Source organism: Lissotriton vulgaris, chromosome 2_1 (genome assembly GCF_964263255.1).
Source record: "Lissotriton vulgaris chromosome 2_1, aLisVul1.2, whole genome shotgun sequence".
Taxonomy (NCBI): Eukaryota; Metazoa; Chordata; class Amphibia; order Caudata; family Salamandridae; genus Lissotriton; species Lissotriton vulgaris.
The window spans coordinates 1,417,501,005-1,417,518,452 of NC_141687.1; the positions used below are offsets into that span (position 1 = coordinate 1,417,501,005).

The 17,448-nt window shown below is 45.8% G+C and overlaps 1 protein-coding gene across 44 annotated transcripts in view; it reads left to right on the forward strand.

Moving 5' to 3' along the window:
* The window catches only part of NEB (nebulin), a 402,407-nt gene that overhangs the window by 32,387 nt on the left and 352,572 nt on the right, over positions 1-17,448 (forward strand). For all 44 annotated transcript variants that reach the window (XM_086957193.1, XM_086957196.1, XM_086957192.1 and 41 more), the window contains 4 exons: positions 474-581; positions 7,092-7,196; positions 9,014-9,118; positions 16,382-16,486. In XM_086957193.1, the coding sequence (XP_086813319.1) occupies positions 474-581; positions 7,092-7,196; positions 9,014-9,118; positions 16,382-16,486 (423 nt within the window). The remainder of the gene's footprint in view (positions 1-473; positions 582-7,091; positions 7,197-9,013; positions 9,119-16,381; positions 16,487-17,448) is intronic.

The following is a 17,448-nucleotide window of genomic DNA, read 5'->3' on the forward strand; positions in this document are numbered from 1 at the left end:
TACCGACTGGTATTTAGCCACCTACATCTGGCCCTTAGTGGCTTATTTATGAGAGACTGAAATCGACGGAGCATCACCTTTTTAGACACTCCAGCAGTGCAAACTTGTGTGGCTTTGCATGGCCTCATAGATCTGGAGTAGGGCAAGGCAGCGCAAGTCACTTTGTTGCCTTACTCTGCACCAGAGAAGGTGTTCCATGGGCGTTGCAGTGGCTTTTCCCATGCAACACCCATAGAATGAACAGTGAATTAGGGAATTCTACAATACTATATAAGGAATAAAAATGGATGCCTTTAAGCAGAAATATAGTTCTGAAAATTGAAGAAACATGCGCAGTTTAAACTAGTTTCGGATCAGTATGTCAGCCTGAGCACAACTCCTTGTTGGTGGATGAGAGCCGGCGAAAGAGGAAGTGGAGAGATGTAGGTATAATGCAGGCCTGTGAAATGACATGTACCTGTTTTTTTCCACAGAACAAGTACAAAGAACAGTATCAGAAACACAAGGGACGACCATATGCCATCTCCACGGACACACCTGAACTTCGCCGAATCAGAAAAGCGCAAGCGCAGCTGAGCGAGGTGGGTGTAGCAATGGGTCACTATCTACAGTCACACAACCACAATACTGTGCTCAACTAGTTACAAAGCCATGGGTTTTGTGGAGTTCCTAATAACTATGATTGCGAAGATTTTATTGTCTAACCTTTGTAGTGCTTCTTATTATATTCTGGAAACTCACTTGTCACGTTTACAGTATTCTAGAAGTCTATTCCAAGACTTGAACAAATGACAGTATTTGGGAAATATGATGGAATCACATGAACACATCCCAAAATGTAAAAATGTAAAACAAATCAAAATAGCAAATTATAAAAATGAAGAAAAATATGTCCTAGCGGAACGCCCACCAGCATACAAGGTGACAAAGAGCGCAGTTGGGGGCAAGTGTCCTGACCAGGTGCCCCCCCCCACAAATAGCGGAAGGGGCACCATTAGTCGCACCACGGGCAGGTGCAGCGAAGTAAGGAGTGCGTTGTTGGTGTCATGTAGGTTGTGATGTCATCGAGAGGTGCCCAGGACGGGCCATTTAAGACATCCGGAGGTGAGGGATCAGCCTCTTTTTCTCTCTACTTCCACCTTCACAACCAACCTACTAATGCACCCAACATCCACCCAAGCACTCCTGGAAAACAAATGGTGGAAATTTTAGCAGCAGAAAAGGGGAATACCCTAGAAATTTTGACTGATCTATTGGATTGACCCAGCCCTCGCTGGGGTGTGGAATGGTGTGGGCACTGGGCTAGCAGGAGGGAGCACTGACCTGCTGGTGGTCCTGATCCTTTCTGCCCTAACCCTTGATTCCTGATTTCTGGATTTGAACATTTTGGGGGCTTCACACAATGGCAGATACCCCGGCAGGGATGGAGCTCTTTGTTGTGCCCTGGCATATGTGTTGATATGGAACTAAGCGTGTTGCCAAACCGTCTGTGTGGAGGAGGGGAAGTTGCCACTAATGTATGCTGGCCAATATTCTCTCTTAATCTCTCTGATGCCCAATTTGGAGGCAGGTTTGGATTGGGATTAAAAAGCGGCCTGGGCACGTTTAAAAAAAGTGGCCAACATTTGCATATTGCCTTCCCGTAAAACACTGCTTCTGCGAAGTTTTAGAAAAAGAAGGGAAGAAGGGGGTGAGGGATCTCTGACAGAGACATGTTTTCTTAACTTTATTTACATAAAGAACACACTTGAACATAATTGAGGCCACTTCTGCTCAGGCCCCGTGGCCCATGCCCCTGCTCAAAATGCATGCATTAATTGGCCGGCCCAGCGAGGGAAAGGGAGTGACACTTCTGACAATTGATAAAAGGAAGGTAATGGACGCCCATCTGCCTCCAGAAAGGCCACTCGAGCACCCACCGGGATGCTGGCAGCATCGGAAAACACCAAACCCAGCCTAAATCGGCCCCCGGGCTGCCCAAAAAAGCAGCCAACAGCTGGAACTTGGATAGCTGCCCCTCAGCAATTGCCCGAGTGCCCGCCTTACCAATCCGACCCTGGGTGGAGGGCGTGGGTAATGTATAAGGAAAGGGGGGCCTTCTGGAACAATGCATTCCAGAGATTTGTCCATTAATGATAAAGTGGAGACAATTGTTTTGCTTGTACAATATTTAAGCTGTTCCCTTATTTACATAGCAGGGTCTGCTTGGCTAGGAGTTCATCTCTGGCTGATACTGTGTACATAAAGGCTACGTCTTGGTCAAACCAACATAATCGAAGTTGGCTCTCTCCTTTCAGAGGTGTTCAGGGGGGGGCAGCGACTTGCACGTTGTGAGCGCACTAACACTGTTGTCTGGGCTCCCCCATCTTCTGGCGCCAGCACCAAAGAACAAATTGATCTTCTCGGCCATAGGCTGCACACAGCTGGTCCATCTTCTATTTCGGGAAACAGGAAAGGAAGGGCACAAGTGGAAAAGAAAGGGAATATGCCTAAACCGCATGAAGAAGAAAACTGGTTAAAGACAAGACAGGGATGGTGTATGAGAAAGGGAGGCGAATAAAAAGAGGGCTGTTACATGAGGTTTCCCAATATGTCAAAGTAATATGTAGAAGTTTTTTTACCTTGAAGGTATATTATAAAGGCATTCTAACATAACATGTATTTGTATAGCTCACGTTCATCCCTTGGGGCTAAACATCTGTTTTCAATTACCCAACTCAATGGCATTGACTTTACCAGCCTTGAAATGATGAAAGGCTGAGTAGGGCCCCTGGGATTTGAACATGTTTCCATGAAGGCAAACAAAGACATTTGGATTGCATTAGTCAGTCCACTGCACCCTCAGGTCCAGCTGTATCATAGTATTATTAATTGTCTTGAACAATCAAACACCAACCTCCTGTAACTTTCAATTCTGATACATTACTCCATTTTAAGTGTGCATTTGTCCCATTGAAAACACTGTTCCTAATTTCATACTCAAAATCTTTTTACTTTATATAAAAACGTTTAACATCTGTACGAGCTCGTAAAAAAATGTTTTACACTGACTAAAAACATAAAAATACAAACATTTGCGTATAATTAATTTTGCCCCATACTTCTAATTAATTATTTTTTACCATCTCTTTTCAAGTAAACCAGTGCACCCGTGCAATCGCAGCGGCCCCGCCTCGAGGCAGTCAATCTATAAATAAACGCAGTGAGCGACTGGACAGGTGCCCTAGCGTGGACTTCGAAATGGAAGTTTATGTATCACAATAGGAATTCAGGGATAAAAGCTCGTGTTTTCTTGTATAATCCCCACCGACCGCCTGTGTGTTGTCTGACATACTAAGACTGAGCTGTTTGTCAGAGTCTAGAGAAAAGGTATATGATAAGAATCACATCAGGCGGCAGCCAGGCCTCAGAGTGTGTGAGCTGGCAGGGCCTGGATCAATAAATCCCATGGTGGGGTTTTATGCTTTTTATATGTTCACAGAGCAAGATCCCCGGTCTTTACACATGTTAAGCGTCACCCACTAGGCAGCAGTATACCACCCACCTCTAATATATATTATTCAGTAGTTGAATGTAGTGCTACTTTTCACCTTTTGTTTACTTCAGAGCGCTATAGCCTTCCTTACCACTAACTGCCCTTCGTATCTAGTACCAATGTGCATTTCCAATCGGATGGAAACTGCTCTTCAAATGATAAACTGTTCACTCTGTCGCTTCATATTTTCTTCAATAATCTGCTCCTAACTGGCCACTCAAGTGTAGCCACAGCGCCACACAATGTGGATGAGCTCAACTCATTGCAGGTTTATAGCATGCAGTAATTAATGTGTCCGGTCTGGCTCGCTCTGGCCCTCTCAAGTCTCAAATATCCCCCTCCCCCCACAATGGCCACGAATGAAGGTTCCGAAGAGCAGTGTCTGCACCGCCCTCTCCTGCTTTTATGTTAGTGGGTGCTGGCGAGTGGCGAGGACCTCGCGGCAGCTGTGTGAAGTCCCAGCCATCGACTCCTACTGGCTGATGGAGGGCTTTAGGAGACAGTGTAGAAGATAATCCAGCTATCTCCTCCAGGCCCAGTCTGGAGTCTACTTCCTACAGCTGCTGTCTCTTGCTATACCTTTTCCTTCATTTTCCCTTTCTCTCACCCTCCTTCTCCCCTTCCACTTTCCCACTCCCTTTCCCTTCTCCTTTCGCTTTACCTACTCTTTCCTTTTCCCTTCCCTCTTCCCTTTTCCGTTATCCCTTTCCCTTCATTTTACCGCTCCTTCTCCCTCCTCCTCCCCTTCCGCTTCCCCTTGTCCTTCCTTTTCTCTCCCTTCTCCCGTTTCCGCTCTCTCCCCTTCCCTTTCTATTCTCCTTTCGCTTTCTCTCTCTCTTTTCCTTTCATTTTCGCTCTTCCCTTTTCCTTTATCCCTTACCTTTATTTTCAATTTCCTTTACGTTTGCCTCACCTGTTCCATCTTCTTTTGCCTTTCACTTCCCTTTCCCATTCCCTTTAATTTTTCCCTATTTCTTCCCTTTCCTTATTCGCTCCTTTAATTTTTCCTTTGCCTTTTAATCCCTTTCACCAAATCCTTTTATCTTGTCCTTTCTCTTTCCCATTCCCCTTCCTTTCTCGGTCTCCCTTGCTCCAAAAAAAATCCGATATAGAGTTTGTGTCAAAACTTTATTTCGATAAGAAATCGACATGCAGACAAAAATCTATTTGTTTAATCAAATAGCAGTTTTATGGAATAATACAAACCCCCATGCACGCAGACAAACGCACACTAAAGATAATGTAGTGATAGTACTCTATGATTCTAATTGACTTTTGGATAAACTCTCAGCAACGCTTTGTTTTACCTGCCCAGTAAAAATAGTTTGAGGGGCAACTTCAGCCTCCTCAAAAGTGCCCCGACGATGATGGGCACCTGAGCTTGGGCTGTCAGCTTGGATTTCTGCAATGCAAACACTTGCAACGAAAGTTGTAAACAAGATGGAAACACTGTGTGACCATCTCTTAGGTCAACCCCAGTTTCTTTTTCTTGGTTTGGCCAATAGCAAACTTAAGTCATTTGCTAAATAGGTACACAATTAAGAATAATCCTATAGTTGAGGTCATTGCGTTAAAATATTTAAAAAGGGATTAGACATGTAATACATACTAAACAATCATCTACAAAATCTGACATTTGTTTCCGCCATTTTATAAAACAACATATTTACAGCTGTGCTTCCCTGTTAGAATTGCTTCTTAATTTCAGGCTGATTGATTTCCTCAAACATAAGAGTGTCCAGTCACATTGATTGTAATACTCACCAATAACTCGTCCTCTCTTGATCCCTCCCCCGCTGAATGAAGCGCGGACACTACCTTCCTTGCTGGGGGACTATCAGCTTTCACAAAATGTGCAACTATTAAAACTTGTAGCCCTTCCTCAATTTGCTGCAAAATACAATTATACCATTACAGTTTTTATCAGGGAAATATTAAAAGAAGAAGTCTCAGCCACCTATAGTGTAAGTCTGTCTAAAAGGTGTCCCAAGAATAAAAACTGCATTAAAAGCTGTCTCATCCAGACAAGCAATATATTCGACCTTAATCTTTAGATTGAACTTTGAACCTCAGCTTTCCCACTGTCAACAAATAAGTCTGTTTTAGCCCTTGGTGGCTCTTGGTATAAACTGCTACTGCCAGGTACTTCAGGTGACTTACTAGCCTCAATAATTAAGATTCCTGATGTTTTTAAATATATGTTTAAACTAACACTTCGAGTCTGAGACAAATTGGTATCTTAAGAAACATGTGCAATATAAGTCTGACATTTTAAAAGTATTAAAAATAATTAGGATAAAAAATTTAAAATTGGAACAGTTCAGTTTTTTCATTGGTACCAATTATCAATTATTAAAACCTGTTTCTAGATACTATAATAATGAGTAATATTGCTGTTCAGAACTTCAGATTACATTTCTGCGAGGCGTTTCTTATACATTTTAATAATATCTGCTTTCCTCACACTAGTCCCAATCTCTTTGTAAAATGACATATTTTGCTCACTGTTTTATTTAATAATTAGTGTACACCCTAAACAAAATAGTTATATTGTCTTAGGCTATGTATTGATATTACACTCCCCAGATTTTGTAATGCAGCATACTTGAGACTTGAATTAAAAAACTGTTGCCAAAACCTGCTATTTTAATTTTCATTAAGAATGCCCCCGAAATCTAAAAATCATAAATGGTGTTAAACTGTGGCAAGGTTTAGACTCAGGGAGTACTTCATAGGGGAAGGCTTTATCTGATACTTAAAAGTATGTTAGAAATGTAAAATTGGTAATTAAAATTTACCTTGCTCTTATCTTGCTCTTAGGACCTGTGAAACCTTTTGTAAATTGTAAATTACTTTTTACATAAATCTGGCCTGGTTTAAAGTTTGGAGACACATTCTCTGTCACAAACGTAACAGATATCCTGTTCGCCATACTCGAAGTGCTATAAGATATACAACATTTGTAATATGGCAGACAGGATGTTTGTGATGCAGTAACCAGTCTAGCAAACTCTAAAATGAAGTCTATAGTCTAGATCTATTGCTTCGAAGGACCAAAGATTAATAAGGAAGTAAACACCTCTTTCATTGTGCCATGTACAATGTGGTTAGACACTTCCCAGTGGCTGAAGTATTAATTTAAGAACGTTTAGAATATTTCCAAAGCTGAGGATCCCTGGTTCTAGCCTTGAGAAGGTCAACTCTACTTTTGAATCTTCAGTTAAGGCAACTTCATCAGTTGCAACCGGTGACTGTACATGTAACATACCGTAAGTAAGTGATGGATTTACTTAGGTGTGTGTCAGCCCACACATCCGAATTCATGTTACTTACCAGGTAATCACCTTTCATAGGTCTGTGTGTGTGACTTATATTTACTGTTGTGTTCTCTCTTAAAATATCCTAAGCCATTTCATAAGCAACCCGGGATGATACAACATTTACCATTATTTTGTACTTGACATGTCCCAGAATTGTCTTTGCAGCATTTTATGTTTTTCTACTTTTATGTATTAGTGTTTCTTGGCATTGATTTTCTTTGGTTACATCACCACAGATTAAATATCGAATGGAAGGGGATATTGCAAAGACGAACTGCCACGTGGATGTGCTCGCGAGGGACATAGAGCATGCCAAGAAAGTATCACAGCAAGTTAGCAAGGTAAGCTCACCCAATCTATAAAGTATCACTGTCCCTATCCATGGCCAATTCAGTCAGTAAGGGATGGCAGCCAAAGTTTTTGTTAGGACCTGCTGCCGACTCTCCTGCATGCTGGGGTTGCCGAATACCAAGGCTACCTAATCATGATCCCACCTTATGCCTCTTTGTGAGAATCTGGGTTTCTGTTGTAGTAACTCCCCCCCACCCCCGACTTTGTGCCAGACTACTGATGCACTTTTAACTTGATGTGCCTTGGGTCCCTGCCAATCAGGTTCCCAGGGCTTGTGTGCTTTCCCCAAACCCAATTGGCTTCTCTGGCCACAGGTCAGCCCCTGGTAAATGGTACCATGGGTACCCAGGGAACTGTGACCAGGGAAGAACTCTAGGGGCTGCAGCACTTTTTTTGCCACCCTTAGAGGCCATGTACCATTACACTCACACACTGCCATTGCAGGCTGCATGTTTTGGTGCAGAACAAAGTGAAGAGTCGACATGGCACACATCCCTGTGTGCCATGCCTACAACCCACTGCCCTGGCATAGATCAGTCACCCCTCTAGCTTGGTGCACTATACCAGTGGTGAGGGTACAGGTGCATGAGCCCTATACCCCTACAATATCTGAGTCCATTCTTAGACATTGTAAGTGCAGTGCTACCATTAAGAGTATATAGTGCTGGGAGTTTGTCATTACGAATTCCACAGCCCCATAATGGCTACACTGAACACTGAGAAGTTTGGTATCAAACTTCTCAGCACATTAAATCCACACTGATGCCTGTGTGGATTTAATGAAAAATGCGCACAGAGGACATCTTAGACATGCCCCCTGAAAAACGACCTACCACTAGTGTCGAGGCTGTGTGGCTGCTCTCAGCTGCCACTGCCAGACATGTTTCTGGACCCCTGGGTCGAGAGCCTGCTGCTTTTGGGGGCCTGAAACAATGCACATCCTGGGACGAGGTGCCAAGCCTCTTCTCCCAGGATGGGCAGAGTCCACGAAGGGGAAGCTTCAAAGGCTTGCCGCCTTTGTGAGTTTCCACAGGCCACTCGCTGCTTCAGCAATTGGTCCCACTGCTTCTGACCCCCACTTTGGGCAGGAGAACCAGTGGAAAAAACAAGCGAGGAAGAGAGGTGTGCCCACCTCTGCCAACTCCACCCCTCAGGTGGGGGAGCCGAAGTGAAGCACAACTCTCAGTCTTGCAGATGGGGGGACCCAGCCAACCAGGGAAAGGCTTATGCCTCCCTCCCACTGGATGGTGGCATAACAGGGGATGTACCCACCCCAGGAAAGAGACCCATTGGTACCAATCTTTTTAACTACCTGTAAAGCCCCTAAATCTAATATTAGGACTGAAGTTCAGTCTTTGAGTGTGTGAATTCATTTGCTGACTGAGTGTGTATAACAAATGCTTAACACTGTCCTCTGATAAAGCCTTACTGCTCGACTACACTACCACAAATAGAGAGTGAGGTGCTATCTACTTTAACTCTGCCTACCTTTTGGTTTCTACTGGACTCTGTGCACACCGTACCTCACTTTGGTATAGTATATTCAGAGCCAGCTTCCTACACTCTTTCTTCCACCACCCTGCACTTTCCATCTCCTTACCTCACTACATGTTCTTTTTACATTACTATTGTTCCCCAGTGTGTGTCTGAGAGCGGTAGGTTTGTGCTGCTTCACTTGGTCCTAATAATATTGCACAACTGTACAGCGACCTACAGAAGGTAAGGTGAAAATAGAGATACACAGTGACAAAGATGGCTGCCTACCCAAAAGGCAACACTTTAATAAAAAGCATTTTCCTTCTTTCAGGTTTTATACAAGCAAAACTGGGAAGACACAAAAGAAAAGTACCTGCTTCCCCCCGACGCCCCTGAGCTTGTACAGGCTGTTAAAAACTCTGCTATGTTTAGCAAGGTAAGGACAGCCTGGCAGCGATCCACATAGGTATTACAATTGTCTCATCTTTGTATACCTAATTTGCTGGTGTTTCTGCTTTTCATTTCCAACTGGAGAAGTAAGTTGTTTCACTGAAAACAAAGAGTGGAACATCTTGTGCATGAACAATTTGAATATACTTTGAATATAATATCATGGGAAGATTTCAAGTGTTAGAAGTATTTTAATATAAGTTGAATTGATTATTTTATGTTGATGGATCCAAGTGTAAAAGAATGAGGTCAAGTTCGGGAGCAGACTGGGCGTAGCGGGCACCTGCCGTTTTTCCGGTGGGCCGTAAGAATGTGGGCTGGTTTTCAGAAGATGGGTGCCGGTTTTGTTACAGGGGAGCGATTTTGCAGCAGTGCTGCAATATCGCCCCCTGTAACAAGCGGGCAGATGTGCTTCTCACTAGCATCCTCGGGAGGCCGGTATTGCCAGGGCTGGTTTGTGTTCCCAGTCCGGCCCTGGTCAAGTTCAACATCTTAAGTACATTCCAAATTTCAGCTATTAAGCAAAAAGTAAATGGGCATTGCCAATAAACATATTTTGGCAGCATTTATTCAAATATATACCTACCACACAATGTATTTTAGAATTAGTTAGCCGTATATTTACTTTTGGCTAATTTTTCAAGCTTTGGTATTCAAGCATGCCTTCATTGAAGGCATTTGGTTTTAAGTGCTGCCTGAAAAGAAATATATATAGAGGTAATCTAAAAAACATAAACTGCATCTTCTGAACATACTTAGGGGTCTTAAAAAATTGGCTTGAGTAATGAAATAGTGAGGGGTATTAAAGGAGTTCATGGTCAATCAAAGACTTTAATCAAAATAAATCATACTCCATGCTGAAGATATAATGGCGTGATAGGTTTTATTATAGATATGCTCATTGATCTTTGGCCAAAGCAAAACTAGTTATGGTATATTCAGGTTATAAGGTGTATAAAAATGACGCCAAAATTGTACATTATTTGACAATAGCACATATATTTAAAATACTCTAACCAAACGTAGTATTATGGAGTGATAGTTCCGATTAAATTTGGATACCCGTTCAACATTAATTTTTTTTTTTTTTTTTTTTTGTAAGACGTTTATTAATGTTCAAAGGTACAGTACACATAGCAAAGCCTACAACCCTGCGGGCCGGCTGCAAATGAACGGTAAATCGTGGGGGTGTGGGCCAACATAAAAAGGGCATGTCATTGCGTCCCTTGTGTCCCCGGTGTGCTAGGACATGGAGAAGATAATCACATTTTCTTAAGTCAAGAAAGGAAATGTCCATAAATGACGCCTTATTTTTTATTTTTTCTAGAACTGAGCCATGAAATCGGCAAACTAAACAAAACAGTTCGTATCGGTGTGTCCCAATGTTCCTATCGCGGCTTCCCCACTCGAAGTCTGTCCCACAGGCACGGTGTTAGTAGGTGCCACCTCTGTACGGTGTGTTGTTTGCCGATGCTGTTACAGTGCAACTGGAGGTCAGAGGTGTGCGCGCGCAAGTGTGCCTGGACTTGGAGTGGGACAGCCCCTGCGGGCCATGGTGTGTCTTCGGTCGCCGGCCTTGTTAGTGGAGCATGTGGCATTCAGGTGGAAGAGCCTCGCTGTCGGTGTGGCTATCAGCGTCCACGCCTGCAGTCGCCATCTGTAGTGCCGTCAGCGGCTTCTACTTACTTCAACACGAGGGGGCAGGGAGGCCACCTTCCGTGAGCAGGGGTCCGATACTACAAACATGTAAACATATATGTGATCGTGGGTGGGGGGGGGGGTGGAGTGTGCTTGCGGGGGCGTTGTCAGCAGCTTTGTGCTTGGGGCGCGCTGCTGGGCAATGGCCGCTGATGGGCGCCTGCGTGGGTGTTAGGTCGTATCCGAGGTTTACGCGCTGGCTGTTTCTTGTCTGCGTCAGGGGGGGGGTGGCGCCGCTTACGATGATTCCTGCAATACAGCATTAGCCCCTGGGACCCACCTCCGGCCTCACCCAGTCTACGTGAGCCCTCTGACAGTGCCCTCTCCCTTCAGGGACCCCAGGATGCCATCCCAGAGCTGAGCGATCGGGAACTGCCGCAGGCCCGCTATTTCTTCCCGGTGGAGCGCCGTGCCTTCCGCTCCGGCCCAGGTTGTAAAGGAGGCGAACCAGTGTTTTGGGGTGGGTGGTTCCCGCCGCTTCCAGTGTCGCGTAATCAGCCGTTTGGCCGCAACGAGGCCCAGATCCCAGAACCGTGCCTGCGTTTTGTTTAGCTTGGTTCTTTTATAGAGGCCGAGGATGCACGCCTCCCACGTGTCCGGCAGGCCCGGGCCCGTGCTGTGATTCAGGAGTGAGGTCACCTCCCCCCAGTACGTGGTCAGGGTTGGGCAGTGCCAAAGCATGTGCAGGATATCTGCGCCTAACAGGTCACATCTGGGACAAACAGCAGTGTCAACTGCGAAGTATCTGTTTATTCTATCTGGTGTTAGGTATGCCTGGTGCAAGATGTATAGTTGGATGACACGGAAGCGGGAATTGCGGGGGATGTTCACGGGGCTAGCCAGTACTAGGTTCCACTCCTTGTCCGTCCAATCCCTCCCACGGTGCGCCGCCCATTTAGCCCTAATCTGCTGCGTGGGTTTTTGCGTGTGAATAAGAAGCGCCTGCGCCAACCAATGTGTGATGTGCGAGCCTCTGCCCATTACATGTAGATATTGGACCAGGTGGTGCATCGGCGGTTCATCCTGGATGTCACCCCAGGAGTCAGTGTATGCCCGCAGTACCGATGCATGGAGTAGGAACTGCCCGGCCGGGAGTCCCGTGGTGTCAGATAACTCCGCAAATGAGAGCAGGGCTCCGTCAGAATACAGGTCACCCATGGTCTCTACTCCAGCCGTGACCCAGTGGTCCAGATTGCGCTGCGTAATCATCCCGCCCCTCCTGGGGGTGCCCAGCAGGGGGAGGGCAGGAGCATATGGCCTGGTATTGTGCGTCAGCTTCAGGCTGCGGAGAAAACATTTGCGGGCCACGGCCACATGCATGGGCAGGGGACGGGGCCCCTTGGTCAATGGGTGGAACAGGGCGCAGGTCTGGGGATGTGTCCACTGGTAGTCCGCAGTGGCCGTATCGTCCAGATGTGCATCGCTGAGCCAGTACGTCACCCATTGGAGCTGCGCGGCCAGGTAATACAGCTCCATGTTGGGGACAGCCAGTCCTCCCTCCGCGGTCGGGGAGTACAGCTTAGCCAGCGCCACTCGAGGTCGCCCCGTGTTCCAGATCAAGCCACGGAGCATTGATTCCAGATCGCGGAATATCCGCGTGGGGACATACGTGGGGATATTCGCGAAGTAGTATAGCAGCCTAGGGAGCGCTATCATTTTAGTAAGAGCGATGCGGCTGGGCACGTTCAGCGGAAGGGTTTTCCAGAAGGACATCTGAGCTCGCAGAGAAGAAATTGCGCGCACCAGGTTGCCCTCTAGTAAGTCCTGTGGGTCTCTATAGATGTGTAGTCCTAGGTATTTAAACGTGGTCGGGTACCAAGCGAGCCTGGCCCCTCCAAGATGCACATCGCATTCCTCCTGATCACGGCTAAACGAGTATGCCCCGGACTTGGCCCAGTTGACCCTGAGGCCCGAGACCTCTGCGAAGGTCTGGAAGACGTCCGATAGCTCGGCTGGCACCGCGGTGAGGTCCCGCACATAAAGCAGCAGGTCGTCTGCGTAGAGTGAGACTATGTGCGTTCCGTCAGCCAATGGGATCCCCCATTCCGCTCCTCTGTCCCATAGCAGCGCTGCCAGTGGTTCGATGGCTAAGGAGAAGAGGAGGGGGGACAGGGGGCAGCCTTGCCTGGTGCCTCTGCGCACCCCGATCCTCTCCGACAGCAGCCTTCCCGTCCTCACTCGGACACTGGGTCTCTGGTAGAGCAGACCGACCATGTCGGCAAACGCATCACCCACCTCAAATCTGTCCAGCACGGCTCCCAGGTATGGCCATTCTACCGAATCGAAGGCCTTCTCCAGGTCCAGGACCAGGCACCCCGATCTAGGCCAATGTGTCAGAGCCGCTTCCTGAATCCGGAAGAGGCGGCGTAGATTACGAGACGTGCTCCGCGCCGGCATGAAGCCATTTTGATCGGCGTGTATCAGAGTAGGCGCCTCCAGGGCCAGGCGGCGGGCCAGGAGTGAGGTGAAAATTTTATAATCAGTATTTAGCATGGCCAACGGTCTATAGGACCCCATGAGTGCGCCATCTCTGCCCAGCTTCAGCAGCGAGACCAAGTTTGCCTCGTTAAGCGAGTCTGGGAGCGCTGATTCTTCCATTGCTGTATTGTACAACTTGAGCAATTCCGGAACCAGCGTGTCTGAGCACGCCTTAAAAAATTCGGCGGGCAGTCCATCCGGGCCAGGTGATTTGCCGTTGGACAGTGCGAAGATGGCCTCGCGTATTTCGTCCGCGGAGAACGGCGCCCCCAGGGCGTCCTGTTGGGAGCCTATAAGGGAGGGCAGCGGGATGTCCGACAGGTAGTCTGCTATGTAGGCCGCAGTTACTCTCAGTTGCGACTTATATAGGGCCCGGTAGTGTCCCACAAACGCTTGGTGTATCCTATTTTGGGTGTACACTAGGTCCCCCTCAGCCGTGCGGATGGCGGAGACCGGCTCCGTGCGTTCCTCCTGCCTGACTAACCAGGCCAATAGCCTGCCGGGCTTGTCACCGTGCTGGTGCACTCGCGCCGAATGGGCCGCAAAGTTGACGTGCCGCAGCCGTTCCAGTAGCGTTTCGTGCTCCGCCCGGGCCGCCTGCAGCCGGTCACCTGCACCCTCCACCGCCTCCTGCTCCCCGCCGAGCAGGTCCGCCTCCACCCTGCGCAAGTCCTCCTCCAGCTTCCACCGTATGCTTCCCTGAGTGCTCAAGCAATGTCCCCGTACCACCACCTTGAATGCGTCCCACTCTACTCTCGGGGAGGATGCTGTATCTGAGTTGTCTTCGAAGTATTGCGCTACGCTGGCCTGCAGGGAATCTCTGAAGGGGGCATCTAGCAGTAATGCAGGTTGCAGTCGCCACGTGGGGATTGGCGGGCGCGGGCGTTCCCAGGCCATGTGCAGTGTATGGGGGTTGTGGTCGGAGTGTGTCCTACCCAGGTATTGTGAGTCTGTGATATGGGGCAACATGTCCGCTGACACCATGAATCTGTCGAGGCGAACATGTAATGCATGTGCTCCCGAGAAGTACGAGTACACCCTAGTGTTCGGATTATGCGCACGCCATGCATCTTTCAGACCCCACTGCGTCGCCCACTGTGTGAGTGTCCTCGTGGCCCCCTGGGGTGTCGCCTCTGGCCTCGGCGGGACCGAACGGTCCAACACTGGGTCTAGTACCGCGTTATAGTCGCCCCCCAGGATCCATAGGGCGCTAATTTCCCTGAGATACGCGCCAGGAAGGTGCCCTGATCCGTGTTTGGAGCGTAAATGGACGCCAGGACCACTGTTTGCCCGTCTATGCGAATCTTCACCAGGACATACCTCCCCTCCGCATCTATGTGTACGTCCAACATTACGAAGGGGGTTCCCGGCTTTACCCATAGCAGCGCCCCGCGGGCGTACGAGGAGTATTCAGTGGCATACAGTTGTCCCCTCCATCTCCGCCTCAGCGCTCCCGTTCAACATTAATGATGTGAGGAATCAAGATTGTCAGAAAACGGAGTCGCTTTTAGACCTTAAACACAGACACTAAACAATCAATGATCACAGAATCTAAAGCTGCTTAAATGTACCCATTAGACATGTTGTACTTCTATATCCCCCCTCAACAGTCTAATTAAAAAATCTGAGTTGATCAGGATCTGGGGACTAATACAGATGTCTCTAATATTGCTACAGGAAAGAGAAGCAAGAACATTACTTTTAGTAACAAAATTGACTTTGATGAGTGTCAATCCCAGAAAAAAGAGGCAATTGATTATTGAGCAAAATGTATTATTCTGACAGGGGCAGCAACAGAAGAATCCGCTACAGATACCATCATTTGCAGGCCAGACATGAAATATCTCACGACAGTGTGAAAAATCTATGTTGCAACTTGTATTTGCGGTTTATAATCCCTAATGCTAACTTATAGAAACAACATGTGCAGACTTTACCAGCCACAAATTCCAGTCACAGCTGAGGAAAATGGGAAAATGTGGCTTGTTCTTAACTGTCTTAACTTTAGAGCCATGTTCATGAAAAAAGGTCTGGGTATGGTAATGGTGGTAGGATATATGCAACAATTGAAAATGCATGAAACAACAGAAATGTTAAAGACTTGTGGACAGTCAAAAATATTTTGCATAGACATTCTCCCTAAAATCACACAACAGAACAGGGCCCAGGAAGGAGACAACGTTTGGTTACAAGGTCAGAACAGTAGCATAGTAAGGACGTCTTGCTCCCTAGTGCAAGCAAGAAAAAATGGCCATTGGCTGCCATTGGGAAGTAAAATACAGAATTCTCAGAGTTCAATTGACCCCGTGGGCTCTTGTTGAGGTGCCGCTGCACTAACTGCACCAATGGGAGTTACATCTCGGCAAGAAAGCATGTGCAACACTACATTATTCACAGGTTAATACATAGAGTTGTTGCTCCATCTGGAAAAGTAGTTTCAGTATGGTCAGAAAAAGCAAGCAGAAAATGGAAATGTGCCAAAGAACACTTCCTTTACCCTTAGTCCTCTGGATTATCTGTCTTGAAGAGGAAGGGGGCGGGGGAGATTCTGGGAAATCTATGATTTGCTTAAATATGTTTGTGCACCCCAGATGACTTTTGTGAACCACCAGAAGGTCGAAAGAGGATGCAAATCCTGGGAAGACCCCATTATAGACATTTGATTGGCACAGAGCTTATTTGGGAATTGATCCATTCTACAAACAAGAAAATAAATGGAACAGAGAATACCACCTTTTCCTATGCCCATTAGCAGTAGAGTCAAATTCTGGTAAACACTGGTTAGTAAAATCTCTTTGACAATTTTCCAATCATTCAAAACATTTGAGGAGAAGAAAAGTGGGATATTTGTTTTGGTATGTTAAGTAACTTAAATTCTGATCCCACAAACAAATTCTTCACTTTCGAAATTCTTGGAAGGCATCTGTTTTAGTGACTATGTTTATGCACGCTGCAGCCTCAAAACACAATTTCCGTTTTATGAAATATTTTATAAAAACCTCTGTTTATACATCTGTGCTTTTGTTAAAAATTCATTTATATGTAACAGTCTTAAATTTCTCTCCCCATTAAGAAAAACTACACTGCTGACTGGGAAGAAGACAAATCCATGTATTTTCCGTACTCCGACAGCCCGGAACTCAGGCGAGTGGCCAGTGCTCAGAAGGCTCTCAGTGATGTAAGTTTTGCAGGGACATTTTTATTGAGAACTAGTGTACTTTATGTTCTGTATGCATTTGTGAATTTCTCATGCCAGAATGATCACTATTTATATCAGTTTCCAGTATCATGACAGGATACTCTTTCCCAGTGTGACCTGTATTGATATACCCTATTCAGATAATCTAGACATGTAAACATGTATGTGTTTTGCAAAGTTTAACATGCTGTGATCTAGACCTACACATTGTGAAAGTGGGGTGTCAGGGGCAATAGTTACATTTGTGTATTTTCCAATAACGCAAATCGCTCTCATTTTACAACCAATACATCTTGGAAAACATTAGTTAGTTTGGTATGTACCAGTGAATTACTACTTACAGCAACAGCAGGGTTACATCTCTCAGAAGCTAAGGTACAAACCCATTCTTTCATTGTTGGTATTATGAGGTACAATATGAAAAAGCCTACAAAAACGAGTTTGCAATTCTACCTTGCATTCAAAATTTGGTTCCACATGCTTAATTCGAAAGAGAAAAGCTTTAGCAATTCACCTCCAGTTAAAGTATCTTGGACAGTAATAACTTAAAAGCATAAAGAGTTTGGTAGACGGATTAAGAGCTAATAACCCAATATAATCAAAACATAATCCAAATTCCAGGTATTTTAGAAGTCATAATACAACCAACTACTCTGTGCAAGCACCAATATTTCATTTATTTTATTTCATTTATTTTCATTTATTTTCATTTATTTTCAACAATGTGAAAGTATTCCATTATAAATAATCCAACTAATTTATAGTTACAAGTATTGGTTTATTTTCAGTTTGTATGGTCTGTTTTAAAAAGTCCCAAAGTTCATGTCTTATGCGTTCCATTGTCACCTAATATTGGGTACGGATTTTATTACTACTGTCTTATCATAGTTTTAAAATTTCAAAGGAAACTGTATTTTTTCTAATCTTGTCTCTTTTGTATC